Here is a 23,147-nt window from a genome sequence, read left to right on the forward strand (position 1 = left end):
ACGGTTGTTTACCTTTATAATATTATCGTTACTGTGTACATTATTCTCCTTATTTCACTTCACATTAGTTCATATAAGTCTTCCCAAGTTTTTCTGAAACTATCCCTTCCATCGTTTCTTACAGCACAATAGTATTCCATCACAGTCATATACTATAACTTGTTCAGCCATTCCCCAATTGATGGGCATCAACTCAGTTTCCAATTCATTGCCAACACAAGAAGAATAAATATTTTTGTACATTTAGGTCCTTTTCCTTTTCCTTTGATCTCCTTCAGGTATAGACCTATTAATGGTATTGTTGGGTCAAAGTGAATGCACAGTTTTTATAGCCCTTTGGGCATAGTTCCAAATTGTTCTCCAGAATGGTTGGACTAGTTCACAGCTCTACCAACAGTGTGTTAGTGTACCTGTTTGACCACATTCTCACCAACATTTGTCCTTTTCGTCAATCTGATGGGTGTGAGGTGGTACCTCCAACTTATTTTAATTTGTATTACTTTAATTATTAATTTTTATGTCACTTTCTCTTTTTATTTTTAGGCAATTGGGGTTAAGTGACTTGCCCAAGGTCACACAGCTAGTAAGTGTCAAGTGTTTGGTCTGAGATCAGATTTGAGCTCAGGTCCTCCTAACTTCAGGGCTGGTGCTCTGTCCACTGTGCCACCTAGCTGCCCCTAGGTGACACATTTTAGTAAGGATATTGAAAAGCTGCACTGTCATCAGAGGAGGATAGACCAGGATGGTAATAGGACTGGAAAGCATGAAGTACAAGTATCAGTTGGAAGGAACTGATGATGTTGATTTAGTCTGAAGAAGATAAAACTTGGAGGGTAGGAAGACCAAAAACCATCTTCAGGGACATCTTTTGTTTGTTTACAGAGGTCAGAACTAGGATCGATATGTACACATTGAAGAGAGATGTGTTTCAGATTGAAATAAGGAAAACCTTCATAGCTATTTGAGCCTTCCACATGTGGACTGGGCTGCATCATAAAGTAGTGGGCTCCCCGTCATGGGAGTTAATCAGATAGAGGCTCATTGACAATATCAGATTTAGAGTCAGGAAGACCTGGGTTGAGTATTGCCTCAGGTACTTACTAGCTGTATGATCCTGGGCTGGTCACTTACATTTCTTAGTCTCAGTTTCCTGGTCTGTAGTCAAGTCAAGCCAAGCCAACAAACATTTATTAAGTGCTTACTGTGTTTTAGTGCTAAGTGCTGGGAATATGGATAGAAGCAAATAGAAACTTAGTCCCTGCTCTTAAGGAGCTTATATTTTAAAGGAGGATGAAACACATAAAAGGAAGCTGAAAAGGGGTAAAGGGTATAGGAGCGTGGCCGAGAAAGAAGTCCAGAGAGACAGGAAGAAATGCAGGAGCAGAAACCAGAGAGGAATGGAGTAAACATGGCTGGCCTGGGTGCTCTCTTAAAATCTATTAAATGCAAACAGTACTCACAAGTACACTTACCTTATGAAGTTTTTGTGAGCATCAAAAGAGATACTCTATGTAAAATGCTTTGCAAGCCTTAAAGTTCTTGACGATGATGATGATGTTGTTGTTATTAAGATAATTTCTTCTCAGATGTGGGTTGGAGTAGATGATCTCCAAGGTCCTCTTCAGCTCTGGGTTTCAGGTTCTTTCAATACACTGGCATGTGGCTTATAGTTCTTCTGGGTCTACTTATTTGAGCTCTTTGAAGGTAACTAAGCTCTCTATGACTATTACCACTGTCTTGGGTTTCAATTCCCCATGAACTGTTTTTGCAATCATTTCCTTTCATAGAGAAAACAGGCACAAAATGGGAATTGTATAATTCTGCCTTCTTTCCATTGCCTGTTGTCATTGTCCATCCACCCTAATTCAGTTTAGGAAACTTTTAAACTCTTTACTGTGGGAAGATACATGTTCTAGGTATTTGGCATAGATACAAAATTTATCTAAGTCATGGTCCTTGATCTTATGGAGCATATTGTTTCATAATTCAATTATTTACCTATTAATGTGCACAGATCTCTGCGTGGCCATTGCTGCTGCTCTGCTGTGGTTGCTTTGGAGGGTGGAATATAAGGAATGGATGGAAAAATTCTTTGTCTTTGGGAAAATGTGACCTAGTGGAATCCTGACATCAGGAAGGCTCTTGGGAATGAGGCAGAATATGCATGCCCCAGCCTGTACTGTGAATCTTGCTAGATGAATCTCTCAGATTGAGCACTAGGGATTAAAAAACAACAACACTTCTTCCTATTTTTTTTGTCATCCTCTTAGACATGCCCTATCATGACAAAAATGGCGGTAGCCATGAGAGTTGTTTCTGATCCTCCCACAGAAGACCCAAACCACATCCAGATTGTTCAAGGGCAAGGCTTAATCATGAATGTTTTAGTCACAGAATCAGAAACTTAGAGCTGGGAGGGACCTCACAAAGTCAACCTTCTTGTTTTCGAGACGAGGAAACTGAGAATCATAGACCTTAGGTGATTTGCCCTATGACACACATGTATTAGGTTACATAAATGGATTTGAACCTGGGTCCTTTGACTTCAGATCCATTGCTCTTTCCATTATATCATGCTGCCTACTTATAACTTCTAAGGATTATCCATAATAGTTGGTACTTCTTATGATATTTTCAGTTAGGGGCATTGTAGATAAAAATTATTTTGTCAATTCAATTAATAAATATTTATTAAACATCAGCTAAGTGCCAGACACTGTGCTAAGTGCTGAGGATACAAAGAAAGGGATAAAACAGTGCCTGCCCTCAAGGAGCTCCCAATCTAATGTGAGAGACAACATGCAAACAACCATGTACAAATAAGCTATATATGGGATAAACTGGAGATAATCCTAGAGGAAAGGCACTAAGATTAAGGAACATCAGGGAAGGCTTCTTAAAGAATGTGAAACTTTCTGACATCAGAACCTTAACACTTACTAGCTGTGTGACCCTGGGCAAATCACTTAACTCCAATTGCCTCACAAAAGGAGGCAAAAAATAAAAGAATGTGGAACTTTAGCTGAAATGTGAAGGAAGCCAGAGGCCAAGAAGTAGAAATGAGGAGGGAGAGAGTTCCAGGCTTGGGGGACAGCCAAGGCAAATGCCAGGATAAAGAAGTTAATTTACAATTTTGTTTTTATCTTAAAAATTTCTTCTCCCTCAAAAAAAAAAAGAGATTGATTTTGTACTAATTCTCAAAGCTGCTCCAGCAGCCAGGTATTCATATTTTAAAAGAACAAAACAAAAACATATCCTGTTCTTCTTACAGGGATATACAGAACAGAAAAAGATAAAGGCACTTTGTACGAGCTCACGTTCAAAGGGGACCAAAAACACGAATTCAAACGACTTGTCTTGTTCCGACCATTTGGCCCCATCATGAAAGTGAAAAATGAAAAACTCAACATGGCCAACACACTTATCAACGTTATCGTGCCCCTGGCAAAGAGGGTGGACAAGTTCCGACAGTTCATGCAGAACTTCAGGTTGGTTGGTTTCTACGTGTTTATCTTTCTCAACAGGATATACATTAGGAAGTTGATGTCATTTCCCCCTCCTCCTTCCCATACAAAGGTTTCTTTCTCTCCTTGTCCAAGAGTGTTTTCTTCATACAAAGCATAACTTGTATGTACCATCCCTTAAGCAAAGTTGTAATTTCCTAGGAAGTATTCCTGTACCTTCGGCAATAGAAAGGAGGAGGAAGGGCTGCTTTTTGCCCAAGAGTTAAGTGCTTGGTGTGAGACCTGCTGGTGTTCTGATGTCTTCAGCCTGCTCTGTTTGCCACTTTTTGAAAGAGTGGAGGCAAATGTGTCAGTAACACTTCCCAGACAGCCCCCCAATTTTTTTAAATAGGGGCCACCATATTCTCTTGAGCAGCATGCCAAGTTTTTAGCAAGCAGAGAGGTGTGGTGCAAGATGGATTGGGAGGCAACCAAGTAAGAATTGGGCTTGCAAAGAAGAGCCTTCTGAGCTTTCTTATGTCCAAGACTGGGTCCCGCTCCATTTGCTGACCCTGGCCATAATAGGAGGAAGATTTAATCAAATCAATATCTGTTTTCTTCTAATCCATGTCCCCACAGCAGTTGTGCTTCTGAATAAATAATGATTCTGTTTGCTCTGTGGTGTATTTCATTAACCCAGAAAATTATGCTAAGTAGTTAGACTTTGTGTCTAAATGGGTCTAAAAGCTCGGTGATGCAGTGGGTAGAACACTGGACTAGGAACCAAGAATACTCATCTTCCTGAGTTCAAATCCAGCCCTAGAACCTTACTAGTTGCGTGACCCTGGGCAAGTCACTTAACCCTGTTTGCTTTAATTTCCTCATCTGTAAAATGGTCTAGAGAAGGAAATGGCAGATCACTCCAGTACCTTCATCAAGAAAATCCCAAATGGAGTCACGTAGAGTCACAACAACAATTTAGACTTTATTTTCAAGAGACTGGTGATATGTATAAGACACTTAAACTCTTTAACAAACCCTAATATATACCTAACATTGGCTATGGTTAATGTCATTTACCTTGTTTGAAAGTTAGTTTTATAAGTCTTCCACACATTCAATCCTAGGACCATCAGATATATGTAGTATTATTTATAGAAAGTAAATCTAGCCATTATCAGACTAGATGGCCATGAACAGCATAGAAATATGCTGTCCCATATTAAAGTTCTCCCAGACTAACTTGCTCATCCTAATTCCTGCTGGGCTTCTAGATCTGCTCTGTGAGAGGAAGTAGCATCTTCTCTTCAGAACTCCAAAGAATGAAGGCATTGGACTAGCTTATCTTTAAAGTTATACCTCAGTTAATACCAAAAAACAGCAGCAGTTGTTAGCACTTCAAGCATGTGGCTAACCCCTAGTTAAGGAACAAGGCTTTTCTGTTTTTCCAAGATTTTAACATTAATTCTGCCCTTGGTACCATTTTTAAGATCAGGATTGCAGAATCTTAGCACTGGAAGAAATTCTGGATGTCATCTTGTTAAGACTTGCCCAAATGTTCTATAAAGTTTTTATTGGCTGGTCATCTAGACTTTGGTTGAATACCTTTAGTGGGAGGCAGTTTCCTATCTCATTTGGCATTTTCTTTTGCTGGTCATTTCTAGTTAAAAAGTTCTTTTTTATTTTGAGGCCAAGTCTGCCTTTTTATGATTAACTTTCAGTTGTCATGTTCTTTTCCCCAAAGAAATCCAGGGTCATTTCCCTGTAGCATCATGGAAGGAGCACACTGGCCTGGAAGTCATAAAACCCGGTTCAATGAAGGCCAGTGTTTCTGCTCACTAACCTGGTGATCTTGGCCAGATCACTCAGTCTTTCTCATCCTTGACTTCCCCAGCTATAAAATGGGAGTAGCAATCCTTGTGCTTCCTGCTTAATGGGGTTGTTCTAAGGTGATGCCTTGTAAATTGTAAGATGTTCTATTCATGTGGACTTTTTAAAAATCATTTATTTTCTGCATGACATCCCAAGAAATATTTGAAGACAGTTATCAAGTTTCCCCTTAGTCTCCTGTTTTGCAGGCAGCGTCATCCCTCATTGCATTATTGGTTCTCCACAGGCCACAGTTTGCAGATCCTTTAAGATTGCTTGCCGTTTGGTCTTCTGCCATAATATAATCTGGATTAACAACGAGGCAGTCCATAAGATTGGCTTTAGTACCTGGAATTTCCCATTTGTGTGACTGTTTCTTCAGTTTTCTTAACCTATTCATATTCATCCTTATGCCTCCTATATGTTAATGTCCCCCAAACTTCTGTCCTTGGCCCTCTTACTTAACTCTTGCCTCTATACCCCTTCTTTTTAGCAATCTTATTTTCTTTCATGTCTTTAATTTTTATTTTTATGCATACTTCAGTATTTATTTACTTCTATAAAATAGGAATTATCATAATAATAGTACCTTCCTTACAAGGTTGATGTAAGGATCATCCAATGGGATAACATATGTAAAACATTTTGCAAACCTTCAATCACTATATAAATGTTAGTATTATTATTATTATTATTATTATTATTATTATTATATTACTATAATGCTACTATTATACTACTAATAGTACGTAATAGTTATAATACTCCTAATGCTATTAAATATCATATTGCTATTTTTTTTTTATTATTGTTGCAACAGTCACCAGAGTGTTCTGGTAGTACCTCTTGGGCTCCCAAGTACTGACAGTGGTTTTCTGTGCTGTTCTTCTATCATTAGAGGCTAATACTGGATGATTTCTCTCTCCCACTTCCCCTGGCCTCTCTTTTGTGTTTCTTTGTTTTTCCTTTGTGTCTTATATTTGGAATGGCAGCCTTCCAGGCAGGAGCCTCTACCTTGTAAATGACTGAACCCATAGTTGGCAGTCAGAACCGGATCTGTTTGTTTTCCCTGAGACTTGAGTGTGCCTCTTCACATCTTTAGTAATCAATCAAGTTCTCCAGGTTGAGAAGTCGCAAGTAATCTGGAAGATCAAAGGCAGTAACATTTGGTTCTGAAAACCAAGCCAAGTAATGGAAATATTGGGATTGGTTGCTCCTTTCTTAGGCTCTTTGGAAGCTGTGCTTGTGAGAGGCTGAGTTCTCACTTAGGTGATTCAGGTTTACCTGGGTTCCTGTGGATACCCATGATGAGGCATGCAAGTAATTAACAAGAGGGACACTTGAGTGGAACAGTGTTGACAAGTGGAGTAGATCCAGCCTTAAATGCTATTTAAACCTCTTTTCACCATCCATCTCTACCCTCTTTCTCAATATGTGACCTCATCTGCTACTCTGTCATAGATTGCCTTATCTCCTTTATTTCTGAAAACCTCTCTATGTCTTTATTCCTTTGCTTCCCTCTAGTCCCAGAGAAGGGGATTGCAATCCTTTCCAAGGCTAATCCATCCATTTAGACTTGAGCATATCCCCTCTGCTGTCACTGGGGACACTGCTTCATCCATCATTCCACTTTCATATCCTGATCTCTCTCTTTCTGTCCACTCCTCCCCTGTGTACAAACATACGCACATCTCCCCAATCCTAAATAAAGTTTTCCTTGGATCTGGCCATTGTCCTATCTCCTTACCTTCACTGTTGAAATGATTAAAATAGAAGTCTACAGTGATTGCCTCTGATTCCTTATTACTCATTCACCCTTAAACCTCTAGCAATCTGACTTCTATTCCCAGTGACCTATTCAAACTGCCCTCTTTAAAGTTAGCAGTATTATAAAAGTGAATATTAAAAACTTAAAATAAATTAATTAAAATAAAGTTAGCAGCAGTTTCTTCTCCCCCTACTTAGTCATATTTTCCCCAATTACATGTAAAGATAGTTTTCAACATTCATTTTTATAAGATTTTGAGTTCTAACTTTTTTTCCCCTTCCTCTCTCCCTCTCCTGCCCCTCTCCAAGACAGCATGCAATCTGATATAGGTTATACATGTACAATCATATTAAACGTATTTCCACATTAGTCATGGTGTGAAAGAAGAATCAGAACAAAAGGGAAAAACCACAAGAAAGAAAAAAGTGAAAATAGTATGCTTCAATCTACTTTCAGACTCCATAGTTCTTTCTCTAGATGTGGATAGCATTTTCCATCATGAGTCTTTTGGAACTGTCTTAGATCATTGTATCTCTGAGAAGAGCTAAGTCTGTCATAGTTGATCATCACGCAGTGTTGCTGTTACCGTGTACAACGTTCTCCTGGTTCTGCAGCAACTTCTTAATTAATAGTTTCAGTGACCTTTTCTCAGTGAGCATCCTCCCTGAACTTTTTGCCACATCTGTCATTATTGACCGTGCTTTTCTTTCCTGACGTTCTCTCCTTAGATCTCCTGACACCACAGTATCATTGGCTCTCCTCTTACTTGTTGACTGTTTCTTCTCAATCCTCTTTGCCTATTCACGTTCTTCTCCCTACACTCCAATATATTAATGTCCTCCAGACATCTGTCCTAGGCCCTATTATTTATCTTCTGTCTCAACACCCCTTCTTTTAGCATTCTGATTTTCTTCCCCATCTTTCATTTCTATCTCTCTGCATACTTTGGTGGCTTAGTGTCCACATCAGGATGGTGTAGATTATGATCCACCCATATCTGATTATCCTGCAGGAGGGACTCCTGTCCATCTCCTCTGGTCAGTCCTTCACAACCAACATGGCACTTGTTTCTTGGCATTCCCGGGATTCCAATGCAGTATGTGAGTTGTTCATTGGTTGCTGTTTGCTCTTGACACATGATTGTCCTCTCTCCCTACCCACATTTTTTTTTGCTTATGTACCAGTTTGAAAAGATCTTTTACCCTGCTTCCTATGCTTCTCATGTTGCCTATGAATTTTTTATTTACATTACATTTTTTTCTATTAGCAAAAATTCACCATCTCTCTCCCATACTCACTCCCCCCCCACAATTGAGAACAAAAGAAAACCAAAACCCCTGCAATATACATATAGAGAGAAACAAAATCAATTCATGGCCATATATTTTCCTTTTGCCTTTTGAATGAACCACAATTCTGATTCTTCAGAGACTATGGAATTCCATGATTTGTAGCCCTATTGCATCACCAGGAGAATGTTGATTTTAAAAAGTTGCTGTTTGTTTCAGAGAGAATCTTAGTCATTCAGCAAACATTTATTACATACTTAGTATGTGCTGGGTACTGTGCTAAGCATTAGGGATACAAAGAATGGCAAAAACCAAATCAAAACAAAACAAAACAAAAAACAAGCCCGAGCAGTGCTCTCAAGGAGCTCATAGTCTAATGGGAAGAGACAGCATGCTAAGAACACTGTACATATATATATATATATGTAAAATCACAGTCACCCACCGGAACCTACCCAAGTTTCATCTTCCATCCATCTATCTACACACACATATGAGGTGTGTGTGTGTGTGTGTGTGTATACACTGTTCCTCATATCTGAAACTTCCTTCTTCCTCATCTCTGCTTAGTGCCGTCTCTTTGAGCTTATCATACACACACACACACACACACACACACACACACACAAGTATCACTATATAGATATCACATATGTAGTAAGATGGAGGGGGGATAGGCTCACAGGTACAGCATTAAGATTAAAGTAGGTGGGAAAAGGCTTTTTTTTCAGAAGGTGGAACTTTAGCTGAGACTTGAAAGCAGCCAGGGAAGCTGGGAAGCAGAGATGAGGAGGGAGGAAGTTTCAGGCATAAAGAATAACTAGAGAAAATGCACAGAGGCCTGTGATGGAGTGTCGTGTGTGAGTGACAGTACGGGAGTCAGAGTCATTGAATTGCAGAGTAATGGAGGGGAGCTATCTGTGAGAAGCCAGGAGAAGTCAGAAGGAGCCAGATTATGAAGGGTTTTAAAAGTCAGAGGATTTTATATTTGATCCTGGGGGTTAATAGGGAGTCATGGGAGTTTATTAAGGAGGATGACATGATCAGACCTGTGTTCCAGGAAAATCATTGGTAGGTCAATGAAAGATAGACTGGTGTGGGGAGAAATTGTGGCAGGTAGACCTACCAGCAGGCTGTTGTAATCGTCTAGGCACGAGGTGATGAGGGCACCAGAGTGATGGCAGTGTCAGAGGAGAGAAGGGGGCATATATTAGAGATGTGACCAAGCTAGAAATGACAGGTCTTGGCAGCAAATTAGATTATATGGGACATGAGAGAGAGTGAAGACTTGAAGATGACACCTAGGATCATTATTGCACTGCACAGTTTCCCAAATGCAATCCAGTCCCCCTCTCATTTCAATTCTGGAACCACTTTATTTTTTGACTTCAGCATTGGATAAAGTTATAGTCATTAATGGCCCTACTCAATGGGTTTTTCATCAAACTACTTGAAATCTGGACAACAGATCTTCATATATTTGGTTCATACTCTTTGGATGTTTAGGTTGGATTCTTTTGACTGTTTATAGATCTCATTTAAGCATCAATAATTTTTTTTACTTGCTGTAATGATATAGGGTAAGGATTTCCTTTTTTTAAACAGGTAGAACAATTAACAAAGGGAAAGCCTATTCTGGATCGCTAACAAAGAAAAACTGATTGCTTGTATGGAATTGGTGGAAATACTGGGGGGGGGGAAGTGACCACTACGTCTTAGGATTTGTGATAGAGGATAGAAAAGCCAGACATGGTCTACCATGTAGCCTAGATGTGGGGCGAAAAGACTTCAGAGGGTTAAGAGAGGGAATAGGTAATATTTCATGAACCAAAATTGTACAGAAGGATTTGGAAGCTCTTGAGGAAGGATGAGAAGGATGGGAAGCTCTCCAGAATGAAATTCTGAAGATATAAAGAGAAAAAATACAGATAGGGAGGAAAAGATGGAGGTGTGTAAATTGAATATTGTAAATATTCGGGGAGCTCATTAACCAATTTAGGTTTACAAAAGGTAAGTACAGAAGATGGAAGCAAGATCAGGTGATTCATTATGAACACAAATGTATGACATAGCCCTGTAAGTGTCAGAAGTGCTAAAGCCTCGAATGAGCCAAGGCTGGCAAGAAAGACTAAGAATAACAGAGAAGGAGTGTGTGTGTGTGTGTGTGTGTGTGTGTGTGTGTGTGTGTGTATGTGTGTGGGGGGGTGTCTGGGTGTGGGTGTGTGTTAAGCCTTTAGGAAAAGAAGATAAAGAAGGTATAGGATTGCTACTTGGGCTTATATAAGAGATGATGAGGGAAGGCAGAACTGCTCAACTCCTTCATTATACCTCTCCTGCCAAGGAAAGTGATCTTAGGACTGGAAAAAATGGAATCTGAATAACTGTTAGGAAGTTGGTACTCAGTGAAGCAGCTGAGTGAAAGAATTGGAGGTCTTGATGAAGGCAAAGAAAAGACTTAGGAGAAGTGGGGCATGGGAAGAGGTAAAATGATAGGAGGTTATGGTCAGATACAGTAATGTCAGAAAGATTATAGATAAAACCTAGGTAGGAAAAGTGGAGTAAAGGAGACATTAGAAAAAGAGATTTGGGAAAGTTTGACGTGGTCAAGAACACTAACTATGAGGGTTATAGTTATTGTTGTTGTTGTTTGTCCTTCATCTCAAAGAGGACTATGACATCAGGGGGATGATGACATGACTTGCAATTGACTTTGATTCAGTGAGGGAAGGCTGTGCAGTCACCAGTCTCACTTTCTCCTCCAGAACTATCTGGGTCCAATGGTCCTGATATAGATCAGGATGACTGAAGATAGTCCATATATTTAGTAAATATCAGAAAAGGCTTTATGGGAGATCAGTTTCTTTGATAACAAGCTAAGAGAGGGATTATGAAGGTATAGCCTTCCCATGGCTTTTTCCCATTTCTTTTAAAATGAAAGCAATTTAGAGGAGTTCATCATTTCACTTTTAGCAGCCTTTGAGAGGAAAGAGGGAGTGTGACCATTTAGTTGTTTAGTGTCCAAAACAGATATAATTTCAGAAGTTAAGTTAGCCTGCGGATGCCACTATTCATTTTAAATTTCAGCATGTGTCTTGGCTTCATGGGTTGGCTCAGGATTTGATATTACCAATCCCTTCCTGGCTCCTTCTTTGGAAAATCCTATGTGTTAGATTAATTTCATTTTTATATTTTGCAAATCTAATATGTGTGCTTTTTCCCCCCTTGGAGCCAAAGTTTTTGCCTGGTATAATGCTATAGAGCATAATAGTAATTTTTAAAGTATTAACTGTTAAGTATAGAGAGAGGGAAGTTGTATGACAACCCTAAAAGAAGGCATGTAGAAATTTATGTGCACATAAGATCTTCAAGACCTGATTTTGAGAATGGAGACATAATCCTAGAATTGGCACCGTCACATGGTGGGCAGTAGCAGGGGGAGGGAGAAGGGGAGGGAAATGAGTATTTGAATTAAAATTTTTCTTATAGCTTCACTTTTCTTTTGTCATTTAAATTGACAAATACTAGCATTTAAAACATCCAGAAAACCAATTTAGTCATGGTGCACCAAGTCCCTATCTCAGTCATGTAGTATGTATACTTTGGGCTTAAGAGCTAGGACCCAAGAATAACTAACTGGGCTTCTATCTGACTTGTACAGCATTCATTACTAAAAAGGCATCACTGAAGTAGGTTAATCTCAGTACTTACTTTTGCAGAATTCTGTGGGAATCTTCATTTCAGCTCTTCAGAAAAACAGTCAGAATTTAAGTAGAGACATTATACCAGATTAAAAAAAGATAAATGAGTATGTAGCTCATTAAAATATGGTACCTCAAAAAAAAGAACCATTTTCAGTTTATCCATATCCATCACCTCAGCTGAATCATGGCTGGGGTCATGGGTCTGGTTCCTGTGCAAGCCATTTACTTTTAACTTTATTCTGTGGCCACAGACAATATCTCTAACCCCATTCTGCTAATATTTTTTGTTGAGAAAGTGAAGCTGCACAAATTCATTACCACTGCTATAAAATAAAATAAACCAAGTCTGCTTATGGTGGAATGGTAACATTATTTAGGTATGTATTTTGCATATGTATGTATGTGCATTTTATTTATACATAAAGTATATGGTGTTAAAAGTCTCTGTACCATTAAATTTCATATATACATATATTCATACATATATATGTACACACATATATACATACATATGACAATGAAAATGTATAAAATATATACATATATCTGGAGAGAGAGAGAGAGAGAGAGAGAGAAAGTAGGGGAGCTGGGAGAGGCAGTGTGGTGTAGTAGAGTGTTGGGACTTGGAATCAAGTAGATCTGAGTTCACATCGTGCCTCTCAAACTAGCTTTATGACCTTTGGCCAGTTATTTATCCTCCCTGAGGATAATTCTCTAGAATTTATCTACTAAGTTTAAAGACAGATTGTGTTGTAATTTGCATTGGTGCCTCACAGACAAAATCATAGATCTTTGACATGTTGACATTGCATACTTTTTTGGGAATTGGAGACCTAACTTGTGATTTCACTGACAATGAAGAACTCCCAGTGAACAAATAGTCTCTACTAATACTTTATATATTGTTTCATTGGAGACTATGGAAATTGTCATATGGGGGGGTTGTGTGTGTGTGTGTGTGTGTGTGTGTGTGTGTGTGTGTGTGTGTGTTGCTATAGATGCAGTATGGCACAGTGGGAAAATTGCTAGACTTGGAGTCAGGACAGACCTGTATTTCAGTCCCACCTCTGATGCCTATTACCTGTTTGCCCATGGGCAAGTTACTTAACCTTTCTGTAAAATGGGGATAATAGCTATAACACTTACCTCACAAGGTTGTTATGAGGATCAAAGGAGGTACTCAGACACTTCAAGCATCAGACCTAGTTTTGGTTTCCACTGAGAGAAAGTAGAGAAACACAAGTGAAGCTGGAGAAAAGCAACAGTGATTAAGGAGATGCAAAGCAGGTCTTAGAAAATGTTAAAGCATTTGTGTTACATCAGTCTCTGAACTGAGGTTGGAAGGGATCTCAGAACCTGTCTAGTCCCAGTGGTTCCTGAACAAGAGTCCTCTCTGCCTCATACCAGTCAGAGGGCCCCCCGTGTGGTTGTTATCCTTCGTTCTCAAAGAGGATCAAAATGACATCACTATTTCAGAGTCAAGTTACAGTGGGTCTGACTGTGGTTGCTCAGACTCTGCAAGGCAGCTTTTCACTGTCTTGGATAGCTGTGATTGTCACAAGGCTTTTTCATTACATCAAGCCTAAAATGGCTTCTTTCTGCCTTCTATCCGCTGCTCCTAGTTCTGGGAGCTACACTGACTGAACAGATCCAATTCTTCTTCCCAGTGATTTCCCTTCTAGTACTTGGGAAAAGGCTATCATTCTCCCTATTCAAGTCTTTTCTTCTCTAAGCTAAACACCCCCACTGTCTTTGACTATACCCTCCCATGGGATGAAGTCAAGCCTCTGTACTATCCTGATTGCTTTCCTTGGGGCGCAGTCCAGCTTATCAATGCCAGATCTGAAATGTGATGAACAGAACTGAATGTGATGTCCAGATGGGGTTTGACCAGGGTGAGGTATAGCAGTGTCTGTATTGGAACATTTCTTAAATTCAAGACAAGATTTCCTAAAGTTGCTGTTAATCAGACTGGGAAAATAGGAGGTACATACATAGAGAGATAATCAATCATGCCAGGAAGTGTGTATAAAACACCAAATATATGGTGTAGATGGTAAATAATGACACCTGTCTCTAGAACAGTTTTCTGCTTTTGTATTTGTCCTCAGACAGTCACTGGGACCACCTCCCTAGAACGCAAAGCTCCCCAGCCCTTGTCAGTTTCCTTTTCCCTTCCTTCTCTTTGGCCACTCCCTTTGACATTTACAATGCCCCATGTTGCTGGTCACTGCTCTGAGCAAGTAAATTTCCCAGCCAAGAAGACACCATCCTGAGGGCTTTCCTTTTAGCAAAGCTGTGATAGGATTAATCATCTGCCTCTGTGATTCCATGCCTCTTGGTTTCCCCTCTCCCCAAGAGCCCTTCCCTCTCAGGTAAGGTGTTTATTTTCTCTTTTCTCGGTATCACATTGATCCACAACCCCATTCTAACTTTGTGCTGCTCTGGGTGATTTTTCTGCTGTTCCTTCAATTGTCCCTCAAGACATTTTACTCCCGAAGTCAATCTAACCTTTCCTTTTTGGTTATTTTGCTATGTATCACCTGCTTGGAGACAAGTTTTAGGCTTGTTTTCTAAATAAGGATGAGATGGATGTGGACAATGAGAGGATGTGGAGAAATCCAAAGTGAGGTTGGAGAAAAGCAACAGTGATTAAAAGGATGCAAAACAGGTCTTGTGAAGACAATTTAAAAACATTAGTGTTTAATCAATCTCAGAGTTAAAATATTCCTATCTTGCCCAGTCTGGAATTCAGGGACCGGTCATGGGTCCTCTCCCACTACTGATCAGCACTTTGACATACTCCATTTGCAACTGGGGGGGCAAGATTCACCTCTTCTTAGGCAACCCAGTGTACCCCATCCCCCAGGATATTCCTGCTGACCTTAGTGCAGACACTCAAATGATACAGCCACTGTAACTTAGGATTTGCAGTCTCAAGAGATCTGCCAGCCTCCACTTCCCTGGTCCCTGGACCAGCTGTTTACTTCCTGTTGTATCATATCATTAGGTGGTGATAGAAGAAAAGAGCTTCAGAATGTTAAAAAATGTATTTCTTTGAGTCCCTTCCATAATCGCTGGTCTCTTAGGGACTTAAGTGGGATCTTTAGCCTCAGAGGGAAATTCTTTGTTATGATGCCTTTCATCTTTCCAGGGCATTCCAGCTGTGCCTGATTTTTCCTTTACCCCATCTAGTTGGAGGTAAGCAGACACCATCATGTAGATGTTCTTTTCCCAGCCCCTCTTGATTATTCTGCTTCTCTCGTTTCCCTCCTGACTCCTCTCTCATTCCTCCTGGGGTATGCATCATATCTTTGTACAAAACAAAGAGAAACCTTTCATTTGAAAATTGTATGCCTCACAAAAACAAAACAAAACAAAAACTGGAACGTTCTTAAGCCATCCCCTACCCTGCTTTTCAGCCTTCTGGTTGAGTAGGTGAACTTTAAAAAACTTTTTGTCTTTTTTTTATTGAGACCTTTTGTTTCTCACCTCTTTATTTCTAAATATTTTCTTCTCAACCTAGCAAGTCATTCCTCCAGTCAATTAATCATCAGGTATTTATTAAGCATCTACTATATGTCTGGCACTGTGCTAGGTGTTAAAGATAAGAAGACAAAAATACAAAAACCCATGTCCTCAGGGAGTTCAGTTTAACACACTGAGCATGTCTGATGACATATGCAGCTTTCCACACCCATAAGTAGTCATCACATCTGCAAAGACTATAATTGGTGATTATAATTACACGTGGCCCAGTTATTAATTTTTTTTTGTTCTTTTCATTGACATTGTAGTTAATGTGTTTATTGTTTTTTTGGTGCTGCTTACTTCACTCAGCAGCGGTTTATATAAGTCTTACCATACTTCTGTGAGTTCTTCATAGTCCTCTTTTGTTAAGACATGATATTATTCCAGTACTTTGTTTAGTCGTCGCCCACTTGGTGGGCTAGTACTTTGTTTCTACTTTTTTACATCCAGCAGATGCCTTTTTTTTAGATGGAAATTAGTTTTAGGAAGACTGTTCTCAAATATTCTTATCTGGAGCAAAGTGATTCCAATGCTATAAATGCTGTCTCAGAAGATAAGTGACTTGATAGCTATTTAAATTACGTGATTACATAGACTTTCCATCCTGCCAAGATGAACGCCTTAGGGAATAGGAAGAAGACTAGACTGGTCTTCGAGAAACTCGGATTTCATGCCCAGATGACTTAGGAACTTAAACTGGTTCCCTTGGATCTGTTTCTTCATTTCTAAACTAAGCAATATTAGAATAGCGCTATGTCAGACATTGGATATTCTGTGTACTCTTATTGTGTGCTATCATTAGATGGTGATAGAGGAAAAGTAATTTCAAACTGTTATAATGTTTATTTCTCAGAGTCCCTTCTAGGTCACTGGTCTCTGATGGACTTAAATCTTTAGCCTCAGAAGGAAATTCTTCATCATGATGCCTTTCACCTTTCCCAGGACATCCTTGATATACCTGATTTTTCTTTTATCCCTTCTAGTTGAATTGAACAGATTCAAGAAACCTGGGTTCTAGTCTAGTCTGCCACCATATGTGACCTCCTAGAGGATTTTTTCTTTTTCTGGGCCTCACCAGCCTCCTCTGTAACATGAGGGAGTTGGGGATCATTTTATTGGAGAAGATTCTAAGCTCACTTCCAGTTCCAACCTTAGATGATTCTGTGATGGTAACTTAACTCTTGGGGTGGTGGTGGAGGACAGTAAGGATGTGAAGACTGCTATAGATTAATAACAGAGCTCAGTTAAGCGTGAAATGCTTTTGGACTCTTGGGAAGAAAAACATAAATATATTTGCTTGTTTTCTAACCAGATACACATTTTAATTATCTCTGTGCCTTGAACTGAGGGGAGGAAAAATGTCATTTGTTAGAGGAAAAAAAATGTTCCAAAAGCCAAGGTAGTTTTGTTACCCAGATATCCTGTTCTTTAGGGGTTATAATGGAAAAGAGACTAAGTAAAGTTTGTCTAGCAGATGAGAAACACAAATGTAAATGTGAAAAACTTCCTAAAAAGGCATTTAGAATGCTTAATATGAATGTATGAGTAGAGCTTATATCAGATTGCATGCCGTCTTGGGGAGGGTGGGGAGAGGAGAAGGAAGGGGAGAAAATTTAAAACTCAAAATCTTATGGAAGTGAATGTTGAAAACTAAAAATAAATAAATTATTTATTTTAAAAAAATAAAAATTAAAAATACCTTGCAAACAAAAAAAAAGGCATTTAGGAAACTGGAGTTTAGAATCACATGAAAGAAGCCTCAGGATTTTCAGTGTGCTTTGATAAAAGCTTAATATAAGAAAATGAAAGAAAAGGCATTGATCAAGCACTTACTATGCTCCAGACAGTGTGCTAAGTGCTGGGGATTATGATGACAAAAATGGTTAGACAGTCCCTGCCCTCAAGGAGCTTCCATTGTAATGGGAGAGACAGAACGTATAGGGAAGTGGTAGCTCAGGAAGGAAGCTCCTGGTAGATAGTGTTGATTTGGTTCCTGTTCCCAGATGAAGAGGTGGAAAGCTAGGGAGGGGGGCACAGACAGAGGCCTCTTGCTGTAGTAGGCAGATGATAGGATGCCCAGAGTTAATGGCAGATGGCATATGAAGCATGGACTGATCTGTGTCTGGCTAAATGGGATGGGGTGGGTAAGTCTGCACTCAGATACCATTCAGGACAGGTAAGACCCAGGATTGGAGCTGCAGAGCTAAGTGGATCACCTCCTCCAAAGGGACTGTAGGCATGGACTTTGGAGGTCCAGATTGGAGGAGGGTGCAGTCAGTGACAGGGCAGGTGGCAAGAAGTGGGGGTGGGAGGAGCAGGGCAAATGGCTGGATGAAGAGGAGTAGGCAGTGCCATGGCAGTCAAATGACCTGGGGTTTTAAGACTTCCAGGGGACAATATGATTGAGTTCAAATGTGGCCTCAAAAACTTACACTTTCTGACCTTGGACAAGTCATTTAACCTCGTGTTCCTCAGTATCCTCAACTGTAAAGTGGGGGTAGTAATAGCTTTGGAAGGTTATTGTGGGGATCAAATGAGATAATATTTGTAAAGCACTTAGCACAGTGCCTGGCAGTTAGTAGGTACTTAATAATTACTCATTCCCATCCCTTTCCTCCCCCATTAATAAAAACATAATGTATAGAATGGAGGTGGCGATGACTCTGCTCTCCTCTCCCTTGGACAGACAACATTTGGAATGTGGTGTCTGGATGCCATATTTTAGGGAAGGATATTGACAGCTTAGAGCACGTATGGTGTATATGACCGGAATGATGAGGGGACTTGGAACAATATCATATGAAAACTGGGTGACGGGATTGAACATATTTAGCTAGAAGATGAAGAAGGCTCTATTGCTGTCTTCAAATCATTATCGTCACCTGGATCATGCATGATTTGCTTGACTTTCAACAACAAATGAAAGTCAGCAAGTGTAAAGTGCAGGGAGAGTTTTCGACTCAAAAGTGTGTGTGTTGGGGGAGGACCTTCCTACAGTGGGCAGAGTACCTATTTCTTCTGAGTCAGGAATACCGGGATTCAAATCTCACCTCTGAAAGAAACTGGCTCTGTGATCCTGGACAAAGCCCATCAACTCTCAGTGCCCCCAGGCAAATCTCGAAGACTGAGTTTCAGAACATCTGAATGCCCACATTTGTCGAAAGAGTTTTTTCACCAAGGAATTCTTTACCTCCTGTGAAATAATGGGTAGAGGTGGAGAATAATAAATGAGAAGCTTACAAAAATAGAACTTCCTAGAGAAGTGATGATTTCCCTTTTATTAGGGTAGCCTCTTGTTGGGGATATTATTGGGGGAATTCCTAGTCAATTACAGGTTGGACTTGATAGGCTCTGAGGTCCCTCCCCACTCTTGACACTGTGTCAAAGTGATGCTAGAATTAAGTGAGTATGTGATTATTGTACAGAAATGACACTAGAGGAAATTGTACCGAAATGACTTCTAGAGGAATCCAAGCTACCAATCTCCAGGAAGAGTAGTTAATGATTTGGGGATGGATGGCACTTTTTGCAGTTACAAGAAGCCCTAGATTTCCCCTCCTTAGTTTTACCTGCACTATCCCTCTACCTTTCAAAGTAAAATGGAGCCCAGTGAGAACTATAAGTAGGAACCTTTTCTGAGGTCTTTTGAAGACAGCCTGATGATATTTTTAATAAATGAATTTTTATTGATATCTTTTGCTCTTACATCACTAAAATTTCCCCTTGTTCTTTGAGAGAGTCATCCCACCCCTTACAACAGAACATTTCTAATGATATTTTAATTTTACACAACACAGCTATAACTAACCATAGTCATGGTCCACCCAGAACTCCTCCTATAAATTAACCTTGTAGTTATTCCTACTTCATAAGTATCTTTTGGGGAACCCACATCCTGTCAGGGGATAGTAAAGGGATCGAAGAGTCTCAGTAGCTTATTTCCTGAAATTGGGAAATGCTTTGAAAAGATTAAAAGAGGTCAGCATGAAACATAGCAAAGACATTGCCGAAAAAGTGAGATTCCTATTATTTAGTCACAGTAGGGGACCCTCCCCTGGATCTGGAGATGGATTTCTTTCCTGCTGGCAGATGTAATTTAAAAGCCCAATTGCCCCTGTACTTCTCTTTGTATGTGTGTTCTTTTCTGTCCTAGCAAAGGAAGTTAAAACATTACCTGGCAAGTTCATCAAAGGATCCTTTTATCTAAAGGAAATTGTATTGTCAGTAGGTAAAGATTTAGGCAGCAGCATCTGCAGCTCTCAAGTTTTGAAGGGCCTTTTCAGGAGAATAATTCCCTCCGCTGTCCCTATTCTACTTCCTAAAGACACTATCATTATCCCTGGGTTCCTTCTAGATTGCTCTGTATGCTATCCTCTGAAAACTCCTTCTGCATTCTCATCTCTGTGTCTTGGCACTTGGTTTTACCTCGGTCCCCTCCTTCCCCCTTTTCCACATCCTGCCAAATCCTTCAGTGGGCTTGCATAGACCTCACTTTCATGACGCCTCTCCTCTCACTGCCAGCAAGTGTTTGCTGCCTGGAATAATGATAATGAATAAGCACACATCCCTTGACTGATCAGCATTTCCTACCAGTAGTCATTCCTTTGGGATGAAGGGATTGTCTCTAAAAGGATTCTGCCCAGAGATACATTACCTGGCAGGTGTCTGATATTATGCATTACTGGAACAGATTCTTTTGTCCAATTTTGCAGCTACAGTCTACCAGTGAGCAGCACTGCCAAGGAATAAGTTATCTGAGAGCAAAGTTTGATTGGGTTGGAGGAGGGCCAGAACAATTGAAAGCTTGGGACATTGAAGGGAGGGAAAAAGGAGGCACCCAGGGGGTTCTTCTTTGGGGTAGGAGGCCTGTATGACAAGAGTCACTCAGCATCTGGCAGAGGTGCTAGATGAGGAAGAAAGAGTTGCAACTGAGGATATGGGACAAACTTAAGCTTCACGGTTTTACCTGGGTCGGACTCTGCTGGGAGAGGAGGGCAAAGGAACAGTCACTGTTCCTCTCTGGGACAGTATTCTTAGGTCCCTGGCACCAAGCTGCCCCTGGAATGTCATGAGTCTGAGTTGATGAAAATAAAAGCACACACTTCAGCCTGCAGGGTAGAGGAACAGCTCATTGAAGTTACCCAACCAGTCTTCCATGTTTTGCACATAAAAGGCATGAGGAGTCTGAGATTCTAGTTTGGCTGCTCCACTAAGTCAGGCAAGCTGCACAATCTCCTTTCCTCAGTTTCCTTCTCTATAAAATGAAGGTTAAAACTTCCCTCCACAGAGTTGTGGGGGAAAAACTGAGGGGGTAGCAGTAGAATACGGCATGGAACTTGGAACCTGGAAGATCCAGATTTAAATCCTTACCTCCTTCCCCTTCCTTTCCAACTGAGTGACCTTGATCAATTCACTTAAATTCTCTCAGCCTCAGTTTCCCCATCTTTAAAGTGAGAATAAAACTTAAAGCATCTATCTATAAATAGGTTGTAGAGGAGCTTAAAAAAGATAGCAGACATAAAAAAGTAAAACAAGTTAATACAAAATTATTTTAAATGGCTTGAGGAGAGAATAGAATGAGATAATAGTTGAAAAATAGCTGACATTTTATACCACTTTGAGGTTTGTAAATCTCTATATATGTGAAGGACTTTGGGTGGGGTAGAGTTAAAAGTATCTGGGTACCTTCTGTTACATCCTGTTGCCTCTATAAAGAATTGGAGGACAAAAATATTTATAGCAACTCTTTTTGTGGGGGCTGAGAATTGGGAATTGAAGGGATGCCCATCAATTGAGGAATGGCTAAACAAGCTGTGGTATATGATCATGATGGAATAATATAGTGCTATTAGAAATGACAAGCAGGATGATTGCCAAAAAGCCTGAAAAGACTTATATGAACTGATGCAGAGTGAAGTGAGCAGAACCAGGAGAACATTGTACATAGTAGCAGCCACATTGTACAATGAAGAACTATGAATGACTTAACTGTTCTCAGCAAGACAATCCCAAAGGACTCATAATGAAGCATGCTATCACCTCCAGAGAAAGAACTGATGCTGTCTGAATACAGACTGAAGGATGCTATTTTCCCCTTCCTTTCTTCCGTCCTTCCTTCCTTCCTTCCTTCCTTCCTTCCTTCCTTCCTTCCTTCCTTCCTTTCTTATACAACATGACTAATATGGAAATATTTTACATGATTGCATATGTTTAAACTATATTGAATTGCTTACCATCTCAGGGAAAGGTAGGGAAGGCAAGGAAGAAGGGATAAAATTTGGAACTCAAAACTTTTTTTTAAATGTTTAAAAATTGTCTTAACATGTAATTAGAGGAAAAATAAAAATATTATATAAAATCAATTCAATAGATAAAAGTTAAAAAAAAGAATTGGAATTCCTAGAGAATCTGACCCAAGGTCCCATACGTGTTTATTTTTTATATTTCCTGAATTCATAAGGTTCTACTCTGACGTTAATGATGGCATGACATACTGCTTGCCACATCTGAGACCCCATTTGCTTCCTCTGAGATATACATTGTAATGCCAAGTCCCTTTGGCTGTTCAGGAAAACAAAATGTTTGGCATTGCCTACTGCTGAGTCCTGGCTTCCTCTGATTGTCAGCCAAGATCACTTCTTCAGGAAGCCTTTCCCACTTCCCTTAATTCTAGTGCCTTCCTCCAGATGATTACTTCATGTGTATCCTGTAGATGACTTCTTTGTATACATTTATTTGCATGTTGTCTTCACCATTAGATTGTGAACTCCTTAAAGGCAGGGATTATCTTTTTGCCTCGTCCTAGCACACAGTTTAAAAATTGCTGATTGACAGACTGTCCTGGAAAGAGGACTCCAGTCTTCCAGGGGGGCTGACTCGTGTTTGGTCTTGCAGGGAGATGTGCATCCAACAAGATGGGAGAGTCCACCTCACTGTGGTTTACTTTGGGAAGGAACAAATGAGTGAAGTCAAAGGAATATTGGAGAACACTTCCAAGTGAGTATTGAATGAGAACCATACTCTCCAAACTATAGGCTGTGGGGAAAAACTAGAGTGTGATTTGACTTTCCTTCCCAGTGTGGGGAGAGGATGTGACTTAGCCTGGCTGGCAGCTTGAGGGGAGGAGGGAGGGAAAAGGAGGGAGGATTCTGTCTCACTCTTCCCCCTGAGATCACCCTGCCTGACACCAGTCCTAATTGTGTTGAGTTGACACATTTGACAGATGTGATCAACTCCCTGGAGCAGCTGGGTTGGGAAGCTTAGGTTTCTTTGGGCTTCTGCATGACTGAATATAATCATTCTTTTTAGCACTAAAGATTTTAGAGGTTTGCATGTGCAGAGTGGGAATTAGAAAGAACATAGCTCTGTAATTAGTTCTGTCTCAGTCACAGCTAGGGAAGTGAACAGGGACGCACCCAGTCAGATCTCCCTCCTCTTAGCAAAGGGATGCAGTCCCTTGATGTTCACTCATTGTGTGTTTCGAGAGACAAAAGAGAAACCAAAGAGGGTCTGCTGAGGATCCCAACTGAAATCTGTCAAGCAGGAT

The 23,147-nt window shown here is 40.1% G+C and overlaps 1 protein-coding gene across 12 annotated transcripts in view; it reads left to right on the plus strand.

The window, feature by feature from the left end:
• The window catches only part of CSGALNACT1 (chondroitin sulfate N-acetylgalactosaminyltransferase 1), a 402,593-nt gene that overhangs the window by 335,754 nt on the left and 43,692 nt on the right, over positions 1 to 23,147 (plus strand). For all 12 annotated transcript variants that reach the window (XM_020969596.2, XM_078149613.1, XM_020969598.2 and 9 more), the window contains 2 exons: positions 3,272 to 3,488; positions 22,496 to 22,597. In XM_020969596.2, coding sequence (XP_020825255.1) covers positions 3,272 to 3,488; positions 22,496 to 22,597 — 319 coding nt within the window. The remainder of the gene's footprint in view (positions 1 to 3,271; positions 3,489 to 22,495; positions 22,598 to 23,147) is intronic.

This window comes from Phascolarctos cinereus, unplaced genomic scaffold (assembly GCF_003287225.1).
Source record: "Phascolarctos cinereus isolate Bilbo 61053 unplaced genomic scaffold, phaCin_HiC Scaffold_2;HRSCAF=192, whole genome shotgun sequence".
NCBI classification, from domain to species: Eukaryota; Metazoa; Chordata; class Mammalia; order Diprotodontia; family Phascolarctidae; genus Phascolarctos; species Phascolarctos cinereus.